We start from the raw sequence: 23,436 nt of genomic DNA on the forward strand, positions 1-23,436 counted from the left end.
GGCTGGCTGGGCGAGAGGCAGCCCCTGATGCGAAAGCCGGGCTTGAAGGAGGGGGGCGTGGAGGAAGGGAGACCTCTCTCAGGGAGGGGCGGGGAGGGGCGGGGGGGTGTTCCTCCCTCCCTCCCCGCCTGCCTGCCCCGCCGGCAGCTATAAAGCGGACGCCGGATGATGCGGGCTGAGTAGCTCCGCGTGCTTGCAAGCCCCGATTCTTGCCCTGCCGGTGGTGCCTCGTAAGGCGGCGGAGGAGAAAAAGGTGAGGCCGGCCGGGCGGCCAGCCTACCTGCCAATCCTCCTCCTGCCCTCCTTCCTCCTCCTCCTCCTCCTCGGCGGCTCCCGGCGCTCCGCCAGTCCTCCGCGCTGCACCTGGCCCGCGCCCGGCCGCCCGGCCTCCTTCGCTCGCTCGCGTTTGTCGGCCCGGCTGGACGGCAGACATCTGGCAGCGGCGGCGACCCCCGTCTCCAAGGTACGCCTTTTCCTTCTCCTCCTGCTGCTGCTCCTTTGCCTCTTCTCCGGCGGCTCCGCGTTGTTTCTCTTGGGCACCTCCCTCCGCTCCCCCGCCCGCTTCTCGGAGGGTCGGCGAGTGGCCGGTCCTTCGGTGGTGGCCAGCGGGCGCTCCGGGCCTCCGGCGAGGGGGCTGCTGGAGGAGGGCTGGCGGGACTCCCGGGGAGGCTGGGACGGCACCACCCGGAGCAACGGGGGCGGGCGAAGCCGGAGGCGCCGGTGCATCCGTCCCGGGCGGGGGGAAGAGGCTGCCCCTGCCCCCCCCGGCCCTTTCCCCGCTGCCCCTCTCCCCCATTTCCCTCTTTCCTGGCCCCGGACCTGGCGCGACTCCAGGCGTCAAGGGGAGCCAACGGCTCCGGGTCGGTTCCAGCCACCTGCCTCGGGAGCACCCAGCAAAAGGCCTGGGTTTGGGGACTGGGTTTGGGTTCATAATCCAGGGTAGGTTCTGCAGAACGAAGTCCCCCCCCCCCCAAGAGTAGGCTCTGTGAAAAGAAGGGGAGCTCCTTCTGGGCTCCCTGCGGGGCCAACCTTCAGAGTCACAAAGACTCTCTCCCCCCCCCCCCCCAGGCCCTGGTGGCGCTAGTCACCGGCGTCTGCTTTTGTGGGTTTTGGAGACCTGCCAGAATCATTTGTATCTGCCTCGTCCGGGCTAAGGGGAGAAGGTGGTGCTGGTGGGTGGGGGAGAAAACGCCACCTGTGCCCTGATTTGGCCCAGAGAGTGAGGCGCAAGACTTTGGGGGGGGGGGGGCTGGGCACAGCTCTGCGCAGGGAAAGCATGCCTCCGTCCTGCTCCATGGGTCATCTGCCCGGTGCCACCGTCTGCATCCACCGAGGCACAGGTTTGATTCCTTGCACCTCCAGGCGAGAGGCTCTTCCGTTGTATCCCTGGCAGCCGGCTGGTCTTGCCCATGGATCCGTCCCCCTCTCCAGAAGGGAGAGCAGCAGCGAATCTGGAGCTGCTCCCATTAATTATCATCATCCTGCAGAGACTGCAGACCTGGAAGGAACACTATAGATCATCCAGCCCAGCCCCTGTCAAGGAGGCCCAGTGGGGGAATCGAACCCTCAGCCTCTGGCTTGGCAGCCACAGACCTAAACCCCTGAGCTATCTCCAGCAGTCCAGACTGGGGGGCAGTGATCCTCTGAAAATGGGGGGGAGGAGGAGGAGGAGGAGGAGGAGGAGGAAGCATGCCCACCCACAGCTGGGCCTGCTGGGGAAATGGCAAGGCCTCACCTGGCTTTGGGCTCCCTAGGAGGAGCATCGCCTTTCTTCCCTGTCTGCCTGCTGGCCTGGAGAACGTCTCCCTGCCTGAGCCCAGGCGGCTGCTCTGTCTGAATGGCTCCCCTCCATGGTGGCTCCTCCGGGACTGCCTACCACAGGCTGATCCTCTCTCCCCCACCCGCCCCCGCCCCCCGCCCACCCCGACCCTGCCAGATCCTGCGTAGCACCATAGAGACGCTCAGCCTGGCCGGCAGAGTTGGAAGAGAGCAACCCAGACGCTGTCTGAGACTCTGCACAGTATTAATATCATCATCATAATCCATTTCAGTTTGGAAAGGCAGCCTCTCTGCTCTTGCTGGTGAGTGCCAGCGATGAGCAGAATTTCAGGAAATCCTCACTCCAGGCAGCCAAGAGCAGAGGGTGGGGACGGAGCTCAGATTTTTCCCTTCCAGGCTGAATGTGCTCGGGATGCGAAGCCTTCAGCTGCATTTTGCAGAACAGAGGAGGCTGAGAAGAAAGATTCCTGGAAGTCTGCTGGAGTTTAGTGGGACAGGGCTGCCCTCTTGAAGGCAGGAAGAACCAGGGGAAGGGGGTGCGTGTGGGCAGATGACCCTCGGCCCCACAGAGGACTCCCTGCCCCTCTCTAGAAGCATCCACTGCTGCCGGAGAGTGGGGGTGAGGGCATGGCAAAAGGTCATCAAGATGGGAGAGCAGCTCAAAAAGCCATCCTTGTCTGTTTCCTGCTGGACACAAAATAAGTGCATTGTTTATATTTATCTTTTCATTTTTGTTTATGAAATTTACACCCTTTACAAGTAGTGCTTCTGGTGGTTCAAAACAATAAAATGTTACCTAATTCACACCTGGTGAAAGGCCGTGATGTCATGGGCTTCTCAGCCACACAAGACACTGTTCCAAGACCTCCATACAGACCACGATACCATAGTCTCTCGAGACTGAAGGATGCCTACCTACATGGGCAGGGTGTGATGGGGTGGGGGTGGGGGCTAATTAAAAACTTCCTACTTCTGTACCACAGCTTCTACCTGCTCACTAATCTCTAAGACGGGTCTCTGTGGAAAAACTGATTTTCGGCCCCTTGCTTCGTTAGGATGAAGAGAACGAAATGGAGATGGGGCCACACTTGGGGGAGCAACGGAGCGCACCTGAAAGGGACTCTAGCAGCAGTGCTGCTGGTGGGGAATATGGTCCTCGCCACCTCACAGGTGAGTGTGTGTGTGTGTGTATGTGTGTGTTTGTGTTTTCACAGCTGGTCAGGAAGTCCCAGAGCTTCAGCCCTGCAGGGCGGTTCTCCAGGAAGCTGCAGGTTCTTCCTCGCATGTTGGAGACCCCCACATTCAGGACCATCTTTAAATTTGGGAGGTATTGTACCATATGGACCTGTGTTTTCCAACCTTGGGTCACCCGGACTTACATTCCCGGAAGCCTTCACCCCTAACTGTGCTGCCTGGGGTTGTGGAAGCTGTGGTCCAAGATCAACCAGATAAGCTCCAAAGGTTGGGAGCCACTGATATAGATGAGCACGTGTGCCTTTGGGGGGAAGGAAAGGAGGGACCCAGCCCTACAAGGGCAGGAACTGGGCAGGGGCTGGCCCTGGGGCGGGACGGAAGGAAGGAAGCCTGTAGACGGGGACGTGGTGGCCTGTGTGTGTGTGTGTGTGTGTGTTTGTGTGTTTCCCGCATGGTGGTGCTGAAAGGACAGCGCTGAGCTCTTTGGGAAGGCAGCCTTTCGTGCCTCCCCAGCAAGGAGCGTCCATCCCCTCATGTGGGCAGCAGGTGCTCCCTTGCCCCTTCCGGCCAAGGGTCCCCTCAAGTCCAAGCCTTGAAGGCTGGCCAGCAGGAATTTCCTGGCAACCTCAGGGGTGTAGAGGTTGGCAGGTCTCTGGATGCACACCCCTGCCAGGGTTTTAAAGGGCAGCCTAAGAGATTCCCACCCACACCCACACCCCCGGGGGACTAGAGTCGTGGAGGATGGGGCCCAAGAACCGGGGGTGGGGGGGGAGGCTTTGCAAACAGGCTTCTTTGGGAAGAAAGACAGCAGGATGGGGGGGGGGGTAGGAAGAAAGCGGCCCTTGGTCTGTTGGGAGACTCTGCCAGGGAGGCATCAGAGCCTTTGCCAAGAAATGCCATTTCAGACTGGAAAAAGGGGAGGATATTTGTTTTTATTTTGGGGCAAATGGAGGTGGTTGGAAAGACAGGCTGTTGCCTGCCACATCATGGACATGTTTCCTTAATGTACTTCCTCACGTACCAACACCGGGGTCTGGTCTGGTTTCTGAAGCCAAGGAAGTGTGTTTATGTGGAAGTACATACACACAGAGCTCCATTGGATTTCATGGGCACAATGCTCTCCCTCTCCCTCTCTCTCTCTCTCTGGCCTCCGTCGGTTGCCTCATGCAAAGTGTTTCTAGGATTGGCTGCTTCTCGGCAAGAGCGATAGAGGGGCCTGAAACCAGGCCTTTCCATGTTCCTGGAATAGAACCTTGAAAGGCTTCAGGCAACCAATTCAGAATGGAGCTTCAACTTTTTTAAAAAAATAATTGTACTTTGACTCGTCAAAGATCCCAAATGAGATGAATCACAAGGGTGTGAAAAACGTTGCCTGCTTTGGGTGGTTTGTGTTTTCATCCTCTGACCTTTTTGGGGGTCCAGAGAGGGAAGCAAGGGGCAGGCGGGTGCCAAACCCTCAGCCTGGACTCCCTGCCCCTAAAGGGGTTCTCCTGTACGTGTCGCCATTCCCAGTGCGCACTACCTGTTCGACCAATATGACTTTTCCCCCCTGCATGGCGGCCAGGATGACGGGCAAGCCTCCAACAGCCTGGAAGAAGGAGCCGACCTCACCGCTTACTGGTGGGGCGAGTGGACCAAATGGACAGCCTGCACCCGGACCTGCGGGGGAGGGGTCAAATCCCAAGAAAGGCATTGCCTCCGGCAGAGGTAACCTCCTGCTAAGCCCCTGGCACCCCCCCCCAAGCTCAGGAAATGCCCCCGTGGTGCAGTCGGGTTGGGTTAAGGTGAGCCTGGTCACTCCACAAGGAGAGAGAGAGAGAGAAATGTTCAGAGTTGGTGCTCCCATGCTTTGCTTACCAGGGGTGGTGGTGGTGGTGGTGGTGGTGGTGGTGGTGGTGGTGGAGGCTGCCACGGATATAGTGGGGGGGCCCAGGCAGGGACACCAAAAGGGGCAGGTTTCTCGGGGCTCCTCTTGACCCACAGGAAACCCAGGATTTGAGTCCCATGAGACAGACCACAAAAAGAACAGGAAGGCCGAACTCCTGGTTGCGTAGGAATCAGGGGCAGCAAGGGGACTTCTGGGGAACCTTGTGGTGGGAGAGAGGGAGGACAGCTTCAGAGGCTGGCGGTCCCTGAAACAGGTCCCCGCGTGCCTGCGGGGAGTAGCAAGGAAGCTTGGTTTGTGCCCTCCAGGGAGACATAACTAGAACATTTTCGGTGGCCTCACCAAGATGTCTTTGAATACTGCAGCAAGATCTATGTTGCTGTAAAGGCAGGAGACCCAGGGACCTCAGAAGAGGACATCCCCGAGGAGGAGGAGGAGGAGGAGGAAGAGCCTTGTGGCCTTCCTGCCGGACCCCTCTGCCCACTCAGGGCTGTTCGTTTTCTGGAAAGAGGCTTCTGGGTGTTGCAAGTATACAGAAGGCGAGTGCAGGAAATGGCTGCCGTGGGCGCCACCTCCTAGGAGTTCAGGTTCGCGAGGTCATTTTTCATTTCTCATCTCAAATGACTCCCTCTTTCTTTCCCTCTTCAGAAATAAATCCGTGATGGGTTTTCTTAATAAAACGTGCACTGGAACTTCAAAAAGATACCAGCTGTGCAAAGTACAAGTAAGAGACTATTTTCTTCTTTTCATTGGGAGAGAGCAAGAGAGAGAGAGAGAGATGTGATTTTGCTGTTCAGTAACGTGCTGTTTGGCAGGCAAACGTTTCATCAGTAGACTACTCGTCTACTTAAGGGCATTATCTGGGTAGAGCATTTGTTCTTGCAAAAGTACCAGCTTCAACACTGATTGTTTGGGTCTTCTCTCTATCATCCTGGCAACATTCAGGCTTCCCTGCAATGTTCAGTGCTTTTGCTGTTCAACGTTGTGCTCTTTCTTGTCCCGCCTGAGGTCACGGCTTATTTTGTTCTAGGGGAGGGGCAGAATTTAGCACTTCAATGCTTTCCCATTAAAGTCAATTCTACGCCAAAGACTACAGCTTGGGAGCTTTTAATCAGCACACAAATAAACAACAGAAACATCATCAACACAAGTCCAGATGAAAAACGTCTTTGGTGTTGCTCTTTGACAGTTACAGAAAATGAACCTATCAGATGCTGGGAGGAGGGTTTTTTTTCCTCTGCCTTTGTCATCATACCTTACACATTTCATCACGCTTTCCAATCATACAATGAATGTTGCTAATCTGGACTTCTGAGACCAAGGCACCCTTTGTGACCAAGGCTGCCTCTCTCTGAATCTGCCCTTTTCCATGAGAGCTGCGCCCCGTTCTACCAGCAGATGGAAAGGAGAGGACGGAGGGAGGGAGGGAAGAATGGGAAGAAGAAAGGGCAGATGGGCACTCCCACTTCCTCCTCCCTCTACCATGTGGACTGGGAAGAATGGGAAGAATGGGCACAGCTGAGGGGTGACATTCCACCTTTCATCCGTTGGGGTTTTAAAGACTGGCAGGTTCCTCCTCAATCTTAGGGGGACAGACAGACAGACAGACAGACAGACAGACAGACAGACAGACAGACAGACAGACAGACAGACAGATGGCCCTGTGCTTTCCTCTGTCAGCTGACCTTTCTGTGTGCCTCATGGGGGCCACTCAGATTTTCAGGGTGGATTGGGAGAGGGGAGGATAATGTCGTCGTCGTCATCCGCATAAACCTTGGGGAACTGGCTGTGCATGGCCTCACAACGCCACTCCACTGAAGGACAGGTGAGACAGGCTTTTGTAGCATGGCCATCTCACAGTGGGCTGGCATGTCCGGGCCTGTCGGCCTCTCCGTGGGTGAGGGGGCAGAAGGTGGTGGCCTCAGGAAGCCCCGTCCAGCAGCTGCCCCCACTTCCTTTTCCAGCCGTGTCCTCCAAATGGACGGAGCTTCCGAGAAGAGCAGTGCTCGTCCTTCAACTCCCACGTGTACAGCGGGTGGACATATCAGTGGAAACCTTTATACCCTGGTAAGGAACAGCACTTTCCTTTTTTGGCTGTCTTGACAACAGGACGGTCTTTTGGGTTTGGCAGTAGACAAAGCTTTCCTCTGCTCTAAGAAGAAGGTGGTTCCTCTGATTAGCCCATCCATCCTTTCTTTCCTTCGGGGAGAGAGAGAGAGAGAGAGAGAGAGAGAGAGAGAGAGAGAGAGAGAGAGAGAGAGAAAGAGAAAGCTCTGCAGGCCCAACAACTGGTTTGAGGAAAAGACAACCGCTCTTAGGAACAAGGAACGTAAGAAGTAGATGTATATTCTTTGTCTAAAACTGACTTAGTAAGTAAGTATGTGCATAAAGCTTTACTTTAGCCAGGGTGGAGATAACTGAGAGGAGATAACTTCAGGGGCGAGGGAGGGGGCCTCCAGAACAGCTTACCCACACAGGACGGTTCTTCTCCCAGGAGGCATAGCCAGGAATCAAACCCCCAACCTCTGGCCATTCAGCCGAGTATCTGACTTTCTGGCCAGTTTTTTCACATCTTTTTGCGCTTCGACTGTTTCCAAAGGGACAGGATTACACACAGACTGTGTCATGTCTGGGAAGCCAACCTGGAACAATGGTGAACCATTTCCTCTCATTCCAAAGAGGGAAATGAAACTTACATCTTGTGATGCTCTTCTGCGCAGTCAGAGTCTCTCCATCCATGCTCTGGATGCCAATGCCTATATTCACAGGGACCCTCTGCATGTAATTGTGGGAGGGGGGGAAAGTGGAGAGCAGAGAGAGAGAGAGAGAGAGAGAGAGATCTTCACGAACCAGAAGCAACGCTCTCTCTGCACCGGCTCATTGACCATGGATTTCTTTGGACAATGGCAGGTGCTTCTGCAGGTCTTGTTTGACAAGGAACAAGGCTGGCTGGTGGGTCTGATGTTGTTTCTCCTTCTCTCTTGCCAGATGACTACGTCCACATCTCCAGCAAGCCCTGTGACCTCCACTGCACCACCACAGATGGTCAAAGGCAATTAATGGTCCCAGCCCGGGATGGGACATCCTGTAAATACGCGGATTTTCGAGGGGTTTGCGTGTCTGGAAAATGTGAGGTTGTTAAACATTATAGCAACCCTATTGTCACTCGAATTCTTGAAATTGCTGCAGCTGCCTCTCTTGCCTGGCCCTCAACACTCTATTTAAACTGTTTCTAGCCCGTTGGATGTGACGGGGTGTTGTTCTCCACCCACACATTGGACAAATGTGGCGTTTGTCAAGGGAACGGGAGCAGCTGCATCCACGTGACCGGGAGCTACCGAAAGGGGAACCCCCATCTGGGTAAGGCTGGCAGCCGGGATGCTTCTCTGGCACAGTCACAGTTCTTGACCTCTGAGGAAGACATGGCCACCAACCAGCAGGGAGGCCACGGGCTGAGTGTCGGTGTGGAATATAGCTCAGAGCGGCCCCTCCCAAGCTGGTCTGTCCCTGCAAAGGGCAGGTGATGGTCAGTGGATCCAGAGGCAGTGATCAAGCACTCCTGTGTGCCTCCCACACTGACCAGCCTGAAGGCCTGGCAGTCCTTGATCGAAAAGTGGTTGGCCCTTTTGCCTCTGGATGGAAATTAGCCAGGCCCTCCCTCTCCAAACTGTCCCCTTCAAAGAGCAAATGATTAAGCAGCAGTAAGTCAGGTCTTTTGGAATGCTGCAGGAGTGGCTGGCTAATGAGTGAATCATTATTCATACTGTATTGATTGGAGAGATTTCTAAAACGTTTTTAAGAATTGTCTGTAATGGTGGTTTTAAAATTGTTACATGTTTATCTCCTAGTGTTTTAGTGTTAACGTGGCATAGATAGATAGATAGATAGATAGATAGATAGATAGATAGATAGATAGATAGATAGATAGATAGAGAGAGAGAGAGAGAGAGAGAGAGAGAGAGAGAGAGAGAGAGAGACTCATTATTCAATCAACTGACTGGATATTCCGTATTTGAAGAGTTATTACTAGGCACATTTTTAGTGCTAGAAAGCTACAGCTTTTTGTTCCTGTTGCAGAATTCTGCCTTTTATTCATTAATACAGTTTTCTTCAGGCTATTCTCTGGTGACCCACATTCCTGCTGGAGCAAGAGATATCCAAATAGTGGAAAGGAAGAAATCTGCTGATGTTTTGGGTGTGTATGATGTCTGTAGCTGCAACCAAGCAGAACATGGTGGTTTTGATTGTAATTGTTCTCTTACAAAAATTGAAATTAATAAATTATCTTATTCCTAACTGGCATGTGAACAATCAGGATTACACTGGCCTTTGGGGGTTCAACGACAATCTGGCTGTTGGTCTCACCTGTATTCTTTTCTTTTCTTTTTCCTGCCAAGATCTCTTACTTCTCTTGTTCCTTGATCCTGGTGTGAGGTGTCACTTCACAAACTTAAGAAATTGAAGTATTTAGCAGTTTCCTGTCACTCAAGCAAATTAGTTAGTTTCACTAATGACAGGATGGGGGAGGGGGAAGGGCTAATTCAGTGTTTAGATGAGTCTGAAAGCGATCTCTCTGTACACCCCTCAGGCCGTGACTTTAGAGAACCCACCTTTGTCTCTCTTTATGGACTTCTATAGCGGTTGCAGATGAAGCTGGCTTTTACTTTTTCAACGGCAACTTCAGAGTAGACAGCCCAAAAAACTTCAACATCGCAGGGACAGTTTTCAAATACAGGAGGCCGATGGATATCTATGAGACCGGCATTGAGTATATCGTAGCCCAAGGGCCCACCGACCAAGGTATAAACATCATGGTAAGTGTCAGACCTGACCTGGCTCTCTTGGCAGGCTCAGGGCAAGAACACGGAAATGTCCGTCTAGGAGGAAAAACCAGGTGCGTTGCTAGAGGCTCTCCGTTGTGGTTTGCATTGGGTGTCTCTGTGCTAGTCATCCTATATATGTACCATAATAGATGTCTAGTAATCGTATTAGTTGGCAAGAAGGTGCTCCAAAATGCTTCTGAAAGATCAGACCATGGCAGCAAAAACAACCAATTTAAAGATGAACTGATGGGCAGTAGCCTGTCCTCTGGATGGCTAGATTACCTCACCACCAGCTGCATGAAGGGCTATCCAGAGTGTCAGGAACGTGTAGAAGATGGTGAGGGCTGGGCTTGTAGGGAGTGAGGTTAAAGGGAAATTGAAAAGCAGAAAGGGCTATTGTGAGTCAGGTTGGCCTTACTAATGGGGACCATTGAGAAAATCTCAAAGCCCACTTGTTCTATGTTTGGTATTTTTCTGTTCACTCCAGGTTTGGAACCAAAATGGAAAGAACCCGTCGATAACGTATGAGTACACCCTTCTGAGGCAGCCGCATTTTAAAAACATGCAGCCTATTTACTATACTTTCTCTGAATCAGACAGCGAGGAAAGCAGAGAGCTTGACGGCGAAGAGACGTTGGCCTTTGTCCAGCACAACGCGAGTTTCTTTGGGACACGCTCCAAAGGAAAGCTCCACCTGGACGGCCAGATGTTTGGGAGCCAGCAAGAAGACGTGAGTAGAGATCTGGACTTCAGCAAAATTCAGGAGACCAACGAAGTCTATGAAAGAGTGGAAAGTGAGGACTACGAGGCAGCCCTGAAAGGCCAGCAGCTCAAAGGTGAGGAGGAGCCGGAAAGACGGTTCGTTGCAGTTTGCCTGCCCCTCAAGTCACCTCCGACTTAGGGTGACCTGACGCATGAGCAATGCTTTTAGTTCTGCATTCCCCCCTCTCCCCGGCTTGCTTTGATTTGATCTATTTGTGCCCCTCGTTCCAGATTCAAACACAACAAAGTCCAGTTACAAGGCGGAGGGCAATGGCAGGGGACGGGACTCCCAGCTGGCGTCCAAGGAATTATTTCCAGAGAATGCCATCAGCCACAAATTTTTGGACAAGATGTCTGATCCAAAAGAATCCAGTTGGAACAAGACCACAAACAGTATATTTTTCACAAGGAACCCCACCGATTCCGTAGGCTCCCACATCGACAGTCTGTATGTGGATTATGAGGACAGCCACGATGACATGGTGGGCTATGCCATCAACGGCACCTTCCTGGAGCTGAGCAGCGATAAAACCATCAACACCTCTTCGGAGGCACCGTGGCCCAATGCCACCCTCCCTCAAGGGAACAGGACCCTCAAAGCCAGGTAAGAGCCTGGGGGAGGGGCCGCCTTTGCCCAGGTTGCTGGGAAGGGGGGGGGCGCGCGCCCAGCTGGTTTCCCTTTGCCCTTCCAGTCTCTTCTGCGGTGTGTGTGGGTTTTTTTTGGGGGGGGGCAGTCTCTGAGGTAAGTTACACTGGATGGGCAATCCCGAAAATTAAGACAAGCCATTTGTTGCTTAGGAAAACACCAAGGCCTCAAGAATCAAATGGCCCTGATAGATATCTGTGAAAGAGTAGAACATCTCACACGCACACACGCATGTACACACACACACACACACACACACACACACACACACACACACACACACACACACACACACACACAAAACAGAGAGAGAGAGTAGTGTTCTTGAAAGCTTTCCCGTGGAAACAACACCTGGATCCTTTTCCTTAAAGAAAAGAGAAAAGGGCAACGCCAGCCAGAGCTTCTGCTGTCCAGAAATGATGACAAGGGATCCCCTGGCGATTCCTCGAAATGCTCTCCCTGTTGCATTCTCTGTCCCTTTTAAAATGGCACCGCCCTTCTGCGTGCTTCCAAGATGAGCGCTGCTGAATGTAGTGTTGAATGTTTCCCTCACTCCAGGGCAGTGACTCCCAACCCGAAGGCTCCCCCCTCCCCAGTGTCAGTGATCCTAGATCTGGGAGGGGGGCATGCAGAACTGAGAGCTGGGGGGGGGGGCTGAGTTGGCCTTTGGGAGGTCAGGATCCTGGGACGCCCCACCCCGTTCACTGCCATGGCTCCTGACAGATGGAGCAGAACAAACTCTTCGGAATTTTATCCCCACTCCTGGAGGTCTTCACTCAGGCTTTGAGAAATTACTGGGGTGGGGGCGGGTGGGTGGCATATGACTGTGCTTACCTATGTAACACTCTGTTCCAAAGTGGGACGCTTCCCTCTTTGGCTTTTTATTTTTAGTGGGGGGTTTTTTGGTTAAAAGCCCTGCTTGGGTACTTTAGGCAGGCCAAAGATCCTCCTTTCAACCCATCTGTGCATCTGGCCAGGTCACTGTCTCCGTTTTATCCTCTCCCCGCCCCCCCCCCCCCTTTGGGATCTAGGAGGCTGTTGGAGCAGCTTCAAGCATGAGGAGAGCAGTTCCTTTAGGAGGAGCAAGGGGCCACGCCAGGGCCACTCGGGAAGGGGGGGGCAACCTTATTTCACCTCCAGCAGGTCTTGAATGACCGCCGGTGGCGTGAGGTCCCGTCTGCCTTGCTGAGACTCGCGAAGGAGGAACGTCCCACTCCGCTGAGGTCTCTTGTCTGGCTGCTGAGCCGAGAAAGAACCCAGGCCACCGAGTGGGGAGCAGGGGCCATCCTGAGAGTCACCCTGTCCTCTCTCTCGTTACTTTTATTGATTGATTTATCACCAGAGAAATAAGTTTCTCTACCCCACAAGAGCTGGAACTACCCCTGAAGTCTGAGCTCTATGGGAAGAAAGATTAGCTGACTTATTTGCTTGAGCCAGGTTTCCACGTTCTGCGAGATGCACTCTAAAAACATATACAAGGTATAAAATACAGGCTCAGGACAAGGCAGTCGGTGTATTGCAGACTGTTGCCATTTCGGGTAGCACCAGCTGCAGGCCAGCCAGGACGGAGGCCTCACCTGCATCCGTGGCCTGAACCTCTTCCCTAAGAAAATGACCCACCTGGTGTTTTCTGCCTGCCTGCTTGCCTGCCTCTCTGTCTATGGAAAGCGATCTTCCCCCACCCCCACCCCCAGCCCATCCCTCCAACCCTGCAGTCGAAAAGGCTGCCAGGGCAGCTTGGCAGTAAGAGCTGCCGCCACCTTCTCCCTTTAGAAGGCAGACCCTTCTCAGAGAGAGGAACCCTTTGATGAGCCCTCCTTGGAAAAGATTCCGGGCCGGAGTCTAAATAAAGATAGCAGGACAAGAAAGCACAAAACCCCACCCGGGAAGAGAGTGTGGCAGAGAAATGCGTGTGTGTGTGTGGGGGGGGGCAGAGCACCCCATGCACCCACCTCCACCCACCCCCCAGCACCTCCGGCTGGGCGCCTGCAGGCAGGGCGTCTGCCCTGGGGACTCTTCCTCTCCAAAAAGCCGCTTTGCTCCCCGTCTTTCCATGGGAATCCAGGAGGAGGAGTCGTCTGCCTCTTCCTTCCCCTTCGGGACTGGCCAAAGCCGGTGGTGGAACTCTGGATCTCTTGGCTCCTGCTCCACTAGGGCCCTGATCCTCCGCAGCCCTCTGGCCCCACCTTCCTTCCGCCTTCCCTTTGCGGGGGGGCGGCGGCGAAGGCTCTGAGGACAAATCTCCTCTTCTAGGCCAGAGCCGTCTCCGTCTTCCATCTCAAAGGTGGCTCCTGCCTCCAGGGGTGCAGGGTGGCTGCGCGAGGCACGTGGTCAAGCTGCCATCGGAAAGGATGGCAAATGCCAGTCCGGGGTTCTCTCCTTTGCCAATGCTCTGGAAAGGCTCCTTGTCATTGGATGCCTAGCAAGAGAGAAACGTCTCCTGTTGCTGCTCTGGCGGCTGCTTGTGGCACGCACTCAGCAGCGTGAGAGGCAACCAGGTCATCCATCGGTGCCGCTCCTGAGCATTGCGTTGAGTGAACCGAGCTCACCATTTTCTCAGGGATGAACAGAAGGTCTGTTGGTTTGCAAACAGGAGGTGGATTCACGCCACGGTGCTGCACGTCATGACGTGGGACAGTTTTCACACACAGAGAGCAAGGCTATGTAAAGGCTGCAGAGTGTGTGTGTGTGTGTGTGTGTGTGTGTGTGTGTGTGTGTGTGTGTGTGTGTGTGTGTGTGTGTGTGTGTGTGTGTGTGTGTGTGTGTGTGTGTGTGTGTGTGTGTGTGTGTGTGAACTTTCTCTTTGTGGGTATTTTTATCCCATTCTCTCTATTTCTAGACAGTGGAAGCTCTGCCTCTAGCCGGGCTGGGGATTTCTGCTTGGGGATCAGGACAGGTATGTTTTATTATCACAAAACAAGCCGAAATTTTAAATTCAAAGAACTGCACACCCAAATGATTTCCCTCTAACGCACAACATCATTAAAATCCCCTCTCACCCAATCAGTCCCCCTCCCCCTTCCTCCTGCCTTGTCAATGTCCTCCTTTCTTGTGATGCTCTCATAAAACCTCTCAGCTTCATTTGCGCTCGTTCTTTCTTTCTTTTTTTTTAAGGAACCGGCTGAAATTGTTTCGGAAGGGTCAGAACATGAGTCCTGCAGACATGTACCGGTGGAAGCTCTCCTCTCACGAACCCTGCAGCTCGACCTGCACCACAGGTGAGTGAGTGAGTGAGTGAGTGAGTGAGTGAGTGAGTGAGTGAGTGAGTGAGTGAGTGAGTGAGTGAGTGATGAGGAGGGAACCCCGCTGACCCTGATATCCAGGGACAGGCCTGGAGGGAACCAGCCCTGAGGCCGCGAGCAGCAGAAGAGGAGAAAGAGGGAGGACGAGAGGCAAAAGGGAATGCCCCCTGAGTGCTTGGTAAAGGGAGAAGCAGCTTCCTGGAACTTCTCCTGAACGTACACGGGTTGGTGATTCTGAATATTTAATCCCTGGTGAGACCACGGATCAAAACCATCATGGGTTGATTGCCTGCCTGTCTGTGTCGATGTAGGTCTAACGTCAACATATGCCATGTGTATCCGTTATGATGGGATCGAGGTGGATGATGGGTATTGTGATGCAATGACACGACCTGAGCCAGTGCATGAATTCTGTGCAGGAAGAGAATGCCAGCCCAGGTATTGTCTCTGGAGAAATCTCTGGAGAGATCTTTGGGGGCTGGAAGGATGATGAAAGAGAGAAGGTGAAAGGGAAAAGGCTAAAGGGGGTGTGGTTTGAGCAAAGCCAGAGGAGCCTCACGTTGAATAATGTTGAGGCTGGTGCTGTGAGAAGGAGATATTGAGGAGGGAGAGAGAGAGAGAGGATAGTTCCCCGCCCCCAAAGGAGAGCAGCAAACGTGGCCCCAGGTGGCAGAATGCCCTGACTTTGGAGAAGGGGTGTGTGTGCTCTGCCGATCCCTCGCCGCCCGGTCCCCAGCTGAGATGCAGGCTTGTCTCTGGCAGGTGGGAAGCCAGTAGTTGGAGCGAGTGCTCCAGGACCTGTGGGGAAGGCTACCAGTTTCGCATTGTCCGATGCTGGAAAATGATTTCGCCCGGATTCGACAGCTCAGTCTACAGCGATCTGTGCGAGTCTGCCGAGATCACGCGACCGGAAGAACGGAAGGTGTGCAAGAACCCGGCGTGTGGACCACAGTGGGAGATGTCGGAGTGGTCAGAGGTAGGTGGACAGAAGTCAACGGTTCCCAGCCTGTCTCCGCCGCAGTCCACTGGGCCTGGAGGGACGTGAGCACTTTAGACCGATCTCTCCTCGGCCGCTGCTTCCTCTAAGCTTGTCCAGAAGGAACATCCCAGTTCCTGCATGCATGTCCTCAGGCACGAAGGCTTGGCAAGAGCCGATCGCCTCCTATGTATGTGGGGGATTGCACCTCCGGGCCTGGTGGACAGAGATTAGCAAAAGTGCTAATGACCTTGCCCAGTGAGCAGCCAGAATCAGGTGAACGTGCCCAAAGAAGAAGTCAAAGGGCTTTGGGGAAGCGTGAGGATCCCAAAGGCGTCCTCTGCAGCACTGGCTGTTAGCCAGGGAGCCAAAGAGACAACACAGTGAGCAAGACATTAGAAGTGGGGCTCCCTGAAGTATTAAACAATGTTTTTGCATTCTAGAGAGAGTTCAGCCACTCCACATTTTGCAAATTAACTTGCTTTTCTCTTGCGATTCATCACTGGGAGGTAAGGGGAGGCTCTGCTGCTTTTGGGAGAGCAGCTTTCCGGAACTGCATTTTACCCTCTTCCAGAGGTGAACTGGGTGCAGTTCTGTCTTGAAACCCTTATTGCCCCATGAAGCAGCTTCATCCCCCTGCTGTAGGTGGGGAAGAGGACTGGCAGGCAGGCTGGCAGGCAGGCCGGAAGTCTTCTGTAAGGTGAGCCCCCTTGTCTGGTCTGCTCCCTGCTGAGAGAGCTTTTTCCTGGCCCAGAAGTCAGCATCTGGAAGCAGAAGGGCATATCTGTGGCTGGGAAGACATGCCGGTTGGTGTCCAGGCAGGGCAGCCAGCGGCATCCGTCCCATCCAGGAGCCGGAAGGGCGTCTGGTTCCTCTTGGAACTGTCCCCCCCCTCCTTTTATGCCAGTGAGATGGTCCAACAACACACACACACACACACACACACACAGAGAGAGAGAGAGAGAGAGAGAGAGAGAGAGAGAGAGAGAGAGAGAGAGAGAGAGAGAGAGAGAGAGAGAGAGAGACCACCAGATGAATCAGAGGAGCAGGAGATGCCAGAGAAGCCAAAGGCATTCGATTCTCGTGGAAACAACAGAGGGAATGTGCTAGGCTGGTTAAGGTGAAACACGGTGGCTTCAGTTTCCCAGAGGATGTGCCTGGGCTCAGTGAGCGATGCCGCCGCCACCGCCACCGTCTGCTCCTCCACCCACACTTTTCTCTCCTCTGTCTCCCCCCCCCCCCGCCCTCCGCAGTGCACTGCCAAGTGTGGCGAGCGGAGCCTGGTGAGCCGAGACATCCGGTGCTCGGAGGAAGAGAGGCTTTGTGATCCCAGCACCCGCCCTCCGGCTGAGAAGAACTGCACCGGACCCCCTTGCGACAGGCAGTGGACCATCTCGGACTGGGGCCCGGTGAGTCCCCTCAGGGGGGTGGAGAGGGGCCCCTGCTCAGAGGGAGGGGCTGGGGCATGATCAGGGGCGGCTGACCTTCCCAGAGGCCGTCCAGAAATGGTCCCGGGTCCCTCCGTTCGTCAGGACTGCCGTGTTTGAGCTCTTCCTTCACTAACTTCACCAATTCATTCATCTGATTAAAAAATGAAAAAGAAATATCTACGGGCTGCCTGTGAGGAAGTGGTGAGACAACCAAGCCCAAGTCATTCTGTTTTGATGTCGTATTGCATATTGTCCGAAATCTTGGCTGCGCAACTCGAAAGCGATGTTCCAAAATGTATTTTCTGCTCTTCCTTGAAGGAGTGTGTGTGTGTGGGTGTGTGTTCTGGAAGCAACCCCCCTCACCCCTAGCTTCCGCTTCATTCCCCTCGGAGACCACAATGGGCCTCCCAAGAGCCAACAAAGCCGGGCTCCCGCTGATGCTGAGCAGGGGGAAGTGAGGACGACTCCGGGGTCGGGTCGGCTAGGCTGCCTTCCTCCCCTGTGCCTGCGGGTGTCTGTTTTTCCCATCTGAAAGCTTTCAGACAAGCCAACCTGGCAGGGCTCCTCCTGACCGTAGGGGGATTAAATTGCCGCTGCTCACCATCTGCGGGAGCCCTCCGCTTGGCAGGCCCTCTCTGGCTTCCAGTAACAGTGCCCCCCCCCCCCAAAGTTCCACCACCATGAACAGAAGCCTAGATGGCAGCCATGCAGGCCTGCTCAGCAGCCCCCCCCCACGCTCCCGCTTCCTCTGTGGCATGAACTTTAGTGGGGCAGGAGAGCTGGCAGAGAGGGGCACCCCAGCTCTTGCTCCTCCTTGTCTTCTCTCTCTCAGGAAAGGGGCCTTCCAAAGAGGAATGGAAAAAAAATCTTCCTTTTTCTTTCTCCTATGGCACGGTGGGGGAGAAGTGTTTAGGAAGCTGACACTCTTGTGAGGACTTTCCCCCTGCAACTCTTAAGGCAGCCACGAACCAGCCCGGTGGACACCCGTGCCTTCTTTCAGCCCCCTTTGCACGGGGGGGGGGGTGGCTGTGCTCCGCCGGGCTGCGTGCTGGCCTGATGCCGCACCCTCTGACTCAGGGGCCAGCTGGTCAGCTCCAGAAGGGCCCACCTGCAACCTGGCGGCCTCAGGCAAGCTGGCAAAACCCATCTGGCCTCTGCCTTGCCTTTTGCAAATGAAAGAGCCTGACTGAGTTTGCCTGCCTGTCACGTGGCTCGTCTCTCTGGGTTGTTTTTCACTCCGATTTTCAATCCAGCAGCAATGGCTAAAAATACGTGATCTCCATGGCGACAGAGGCCACTGTGAGGAACTTGCATTTTGCCATTGGACATCCCCCCCCCCATGTGCAAAAGAGAAGGCATTAATAGGAAGGAAGTGATGTTGGTCTTCAGGCGGAAAAGAACCCCAAACCATCACCTTCACAGAGTGACAGATAAGCTCTGATTGTGACAGGATCAAAAACCGAAGGGATAAAGGATGTCGCGAGATGGCTGGATAGAGAAGTGCCCCCACATGGCATCCGCTCTAAACCCCTACCCTCCTTCCGCTACTGGCATTCTTGGGATCAGAGAGGATATGATCGGTCCTTCCGGAGGTGGCTGAGAAGACAGTGGCAGGCTTCTCAAGTGACCGGGCGGGTTGGCTGGCTGGGGGGTCAAGGCAAGGGAAACGGGGTGGACCCTGGTGGGCTTGAGGTCATAGGGTGCCTAATAAGCCAAGGGACTGGCTCTCCCGATGGGCAGGTGTGATGCTCTAGTCAATGCCTTTGAACACCCCACCCCCCCCACACACATAGAGAGAGAGACACAGACACACACACACACACACACACACACACACACTCTGCCTCTGTTTGTGTGCGTCTGCCTGCCTCTGTCCTTGGGGCTCTCTGTGCATCCCTCATGCTCGGCTTCTCTTCCAGTGCAGCGGAGGCTGCGGGCAGGGACGGACAATCCGCCACGTGTACTGCAAGACCAGTGACGGGCGCGTGGTCCCGGAATCCCAGTGCAACTTGGAGACCAAGCCGCTGGCCATCCACCCCTGTGGAGACAAGAGCTGCCCAGCCCACTGGCTGGCCCAGGACTGGGAGCGGGTAAGGGGGGGGGGGGCTTGGCCTGGGAGGGGCTGGTGGGGAGGGGGGAGGGGGGGGAAAGGACCGTCTCCAGCCCCGGGCCAGCCACGTCTTCCTCGTCACCCTCTGCAGTGTAACACCACATGTGGACGAGGGGTGAAGAAGCGGGTGGTGCTTTGCCTGGAGATCCTCGGTGGGAAAGTCAAAACCCGGACCCCGGCGGAATGCGACGCTGCCGCCCAGAAGCCGGCCGAGGAGGCCACCTGCTTTGAGCGGCCCTGCTTCAAGTGGTACACCACCCCTTGGTCAGAGGTGAGGGGGCTGTGCGTGCGCGCACACTTGTCCCTGCACCGAGCGCGCGGGGTTGACAGCTGTGTAGAGGGGCAGACCGGGGTGTGTGTGTGATGATCTACAGGTGGCTGTGGGAGGGGTCCTGGCCAGAGGCAGCTGTCCTCCTGGGAGGGATCCTGTGGGGCTGTTGTGCGGGGGGGGGGGCAGCGGCGTTGACTTCCCTGCCTCATTTCCTGGGCCAGAGGGGGAGGGGGAGCCTTGGGCCATCTCTGTTCTCAAATTCTGGGGGCAAAGACACTTTCCAGAGGACACCGGGGGGGGGGCTGCCTTTAAGGTGTGTGCTAGAGTGGAAATGAGTCTTGGCAACTGGGAGATTATTGGGGGGGGGGCAGTTCTAGCCTGTTCTAGTTGGCAGGGGGCACCAGACCTTGCAGCATGGCTTATGGTGGTGTAATCACCTTCCAAAAAAACCCCCAGCAGACGCAGCAGCATCTCGCCTGTCAGCCAGACATCCTAAAAAAGAGCCTGTTCAAGACCCTTGAGGGAGAAGTGGAAGTGCTGGTGGTTTGCGGGGGGGGGGGGGGAAGGGGGGAAAGCAGTTTGTCTCAGGCTCAGTTTAAGGTCGTCTTTTTCCCCTCCTCTCCTTTTCCCCCTCCACATGGCACTTTCATACCTGAACCAACACAGCCAAAAAGTGGCCCCTTGGCAGCGGAGTGCATGCAAAAGCGCAGCTCCGATGCTTGTGACAACACAAGGCTCGGCTAACGTTGCCGGCCGCGGCCCTCGTTCGTCCCATGCCAGTCGCCGTTCTGGGTTCGCTTTCCGTTACTGCACTGAATGGCAGGAAAAGCCTCTCTTTTTTTCCATGGGCTCCTCCAGCCGAACTCCATGCTCTCGAAAAAAAGCACACCCAGTTCCGATTACCTCTTGGCAGGCTGACTCCTGCCCCAAGCCACCAAGGCAGCAGCAGCAGCAGCAGCAGCAGCAGCAGCAGCGAAAGGTTCGCCTTGGCACGGGGGGCCGGCGCCTCATCAGCTCCTGGCAGACGCCCAGAGGCGAAGGAGAGTTCAGCTCTGCTCTGCTCTGCTCTTCCCTGCCCTGCCCGGCCTTTCCTGCAACTTGTGCCGAGGCGCTAGGAGTGTGTCTCCCTCCCTGGGTCGAGGGCTCTCTTCTTGGGGGCGGGGGGTGGGGGGGAAATGGACGGCACAGGTTCGCTCCCCCAACGGTTCCCTCAAGATGCTCCTCTGACCGTCTGGGGGTCCACAGAGGGGAGGCGCTTGCTTGCCTCTCTTGAGAGCCAGACTTTCGGGAGGCAAAGGGAGGTCCATCTGGCTCAGCAACTGGAGTTGTTCCCTTTCGGCTGCTCCACTTAAGGCTTCCGCCTCATCCCGTTCTGCCCGGGAAGCAGCTCTGCATGACGCCCAGCCCTGCCTGCTGAAAAACAAAAAGGCAGGCAGAACGGCTCCCCCACCTCTCGCCTCTCCTCGCCTTTCTTCTTACACCTCCAAGCTTCTGTGTCCGTGCGGTGCCCCCCCCAGACAAACTCAACTCATCCATCTGTTTCACATGCACAGTGTACAAAGACCTGTGGCATTGGTGTGCGGATGAGAGACGTCAAGTGCTACCAGGGGAAGGATCTTGTCCGAGGCTGTGACCCTCTGGTCAAGCCGGTGGGGAAGCAGACGTGTGACCTGCAGCCCTGCCCGACTGAACCCCCAGGTAAGGGAGCGACAGGGAGAGCCAACTTTCCAGGGGCTGGCACACGGTTGCCTTTCCTCCTCAGCCAGAGACCGGCCCGAGGCGGCAGCCCCATGGCCACATTGGACCTCGGGAAGCCAGCCCATGCCCCAGAGACTCTTGTGTCGAGACTTACTTGCATGCTTTTATAGAGGTTAACAGGATTAAACTGTGATCTTGATGTGAGGCAGTTCATGATCACCTATCCTGAACTTAGACCTTGGTCTCTGAATCCTGTTTCCCTGCCCAGAAGGTTAGCCTTTCCTGCCCAGATAATTTGCTCCCAATGCACTCCTTGGCAAAACGACCAGGGAGTAATGGCAATGCCTTTACCACGGTCCTCGGGCTGCGGTCAGCTTTCCGCTCTCTCCTGGGAAGAAGCTCTGGCCTGGGGGGTGGCGTCAGCGGTGAGCGTCAGCCTGTGACTACCAGGCAGCAAGAGTGGAAAAGGGTTGGGACCGGGGGGGGGGCAGGGCATGTCCACGAGACTCCCATTGCCTGGGTCCAAGGGGAGGAGGGGGCACCTTCCGTTGAGGGAAGCCCCACAGGCATCCAAAAGGCAGATTTCCCCACGTCGTGGCCACCCACTCGTGGCACAGGAGAGGCCTGAGCCGAGGTGGTGGAGGTGGTGGTGGTGGTGGTGGTGGTGGTGGTGGTGGTGGTGGTGGTCTCTCTCTCTCTCTCTCTCAATCTAACTAGCTGGGCGGGCTCCCATTCCTGACCTGCCCGCCTGTGTCCTGCTGCTCCACAGATGACAGTTGCCAGGACCAGTCCGGGACCAACTGCGCTCTGGCCATCAAGGTGAACCTCTGCAGCCACTGGTATTACAGCAAAGCCTGCTGCCGGTCCTGCCGAGCCCCCAACACCTAAGCCAGGCCTGGAAGGAGCGAGGGACCTGCAGCCAGCAAGGGGCAGGAGATTCCGCTGGGGGACTGGAGGGGGGGGCACCCATTCTGCAAGGCCAAGGGCCCCATGAAAGCGAGGTGCCTGGTTCGCCTGGTGCCTCCCTCTTGTCAGGCACCAGCGCAGAGGGACGTGGCAGGATCCGTAACTTGGCTACTGCTGTCATGTGCCTCCGCTGCTCACACAGGAAAGTTGTGTATATAGAAGCTGAAACCTTTCCCTCGAGGCTCCAGCGTTGGCTTTGAGCGTTCCCCCTGCCTTGGGAGATGATAAGAGCCTCTTGTCCTTTTCTTCTTCTCTCTTCCTGCCCACTCTCTCCACAGTGGTTCTGTATAAGCCCACTCTCTTTCCGTGTTTTGATTTGCACAAATGTACATCTGGAATCTTTCTGACCTGCAGACTTTTCATCAGGTGTGCGTTAAAGATGAAACGGCCTGGATTTTCTTTAAAGAAAAGCTGTTATTCAGGAGCAGGAATGGCAGAGTTGGGCCATTTCTCCTGCCTGGGACCCATTTGCCATTTGTTTGATGGAATCCAAATGCTGGCCAGGCAGCCACGGATCTCTTTCCGCTTCTGTTCTGGCTTAGCATGAGGCAAACAGCCTGTAAATATATATGTTCTAGCTGCCTCCTGTATATGCTACTCCCTTCATGCCTTTGTCTGCTACTTCCTTAAAAGAAATGAGATCTGAAAAAAAAATTGCAAGGATGACTACCAGGCAGTTCCCAAGGCCGAGAGAGGCTGATGGAGAGGGAGCTGGTCGATGCTCGGCTCTCAGCTTCGGCTTCCAGTTTAGAGAACCTGCTGGTTTCGGAGGTTGACTCCAGAGAGGGAAAGCTGTCCTTGGATGGCAGGCCATGGTTGGGGGACCCTCACTAAGCGGCCCCTCTCCTCACCAACCCCCGCCTTACCCAGCTACACTGCATCCCTTTGCTGGCTGTTCATTTAAGGCCAGCAGTCTCAGCCTTTGAAAAAACAGAACTCCACAGCCATGCTTGTGGGAGGTGACCGGAGACAAAGGAAGGCACGCGATCCTGGCAACTGGAGACGAAGCCCCAAGCCCCAGGCCTGTGCCATGTAATGGAAACGACCACGTAACACCAGCTTATCGTATGGAATAATGAAAACATAACTGCACTTTATGCCACAAAAAGAGCAGGGTGCTCTTTTTTTTAAAATATATTTGTTTACAGACGGTGAATTTTATCCCCACAACTATAGAACTATACTCGTATGTATATTTTAAATAAAAAAATTGGTCATATTTATGGTACCAGCTGGTTGTGCTCCTGACATTTTTTCCCTTGGTTTGGAACTGCGAAAGGGGGGGGAGGGGGAGAAAATGACCTGGGTGCAGGGGCTGCCCTCTCCCCTCCCCTCCCCTCCCCTCCCCTCCCCTCCCTGGGGCTCCTTGTGGTCTGAGCCCTGGGCTACAAAGCTATCCTTAGAGAGCAGGTCGCTCAGCTGGAGATGAGAATGAACGATGCAGGCCAAGGCGGTCTCTACAGCTTTGGCATTTGCAAGAATCCCCATTCAGGTGGAGCCAACTATTCCCCCTACCGCACTACTGCCAGGCAAACCCCAGCTGTCCTGCAGCTTCCCAAAACTGGGAAACGCACCCTGGTCCACCTCCTGTTTCAAAGCGACCCAATTGGGTCTTCTCTGCAACCATGAAAGGAAACACGTCTCACTTGATAGC

General features: G+C 55.0%; 1 protein-coding gene across 2 annotated transcripts; it reads left to right on the top strand.

Annotated features, from left to right (window-relative positions):
* Window positions 1-349: 349 nt before the first annotated feature.
* On the top strand, window positions 350-21,848 carry ADAMTSL2 (ADAMTS like 2). Of its 2 annotated transcripts, XM_078382702.1 has the most exons (19): window positions 350-463; window positions 2,835-2,949; window positions 4,538-4,680; window positions 5,507-5,582; window positions 6,823-6,925; window positions 7,847-7,992; window positions 8,095-8,218; window positions 8,973-9,053; window positions 9,497-9,672; window positions 10,169-10,517; window positions 10,675-11,047; window positions 14,204-14,307; window positions 14,643-14,769; window positions 15,094-15,307; window positions 16,561-16,716; window positions 18,657-18,827; window positions 18,939-19,118; window positions 20,672-20,816; window positions 21,586-21,848. In XM_078382702.1, the coding sequence occupies exons 2-19, from the start codon at window positions 2,836-2,838 to the stop codon at window positions 21,702-21,704; spliced, it is 2,901 nt and encodes a 966-aa protein (XP_078238828.1). In that variant the 5' UTR covers window positions 350-463; window position 2,835; the 3' UTR covers window positions 21,705-21,848. The 2 variants fall into 2 exon arrangements, with proteins under 2 accessions (XP_078238828.1, XP_078238829.1); XM_078382703.1 differs by lacking the exons at window positions 350-463; window positions 2,835-2,949; window positions 4,538-4,680 and having other exon boundaries at window positions 5,525-5,582; window positions 7,847-7,987.
* Window positions 21,849-23,436: the final 1,588 nt, after the last annotated feature.

This window comes from Pogona vitticeps, chromosome ZW-PAR, assembly GCF_051106095.1.
Source record: "Pogona vitticeps strain Pit_001003342236 chromosome ZW-PAR, PviZW2.1, whole genome shotgun sequence".
NCBI classification, from domain to species: Eukaryota; Metazoa; Chordata; class Lepidosauria; order Squamata; family Agamidae; genus Pogona; species Pogona vitticeps.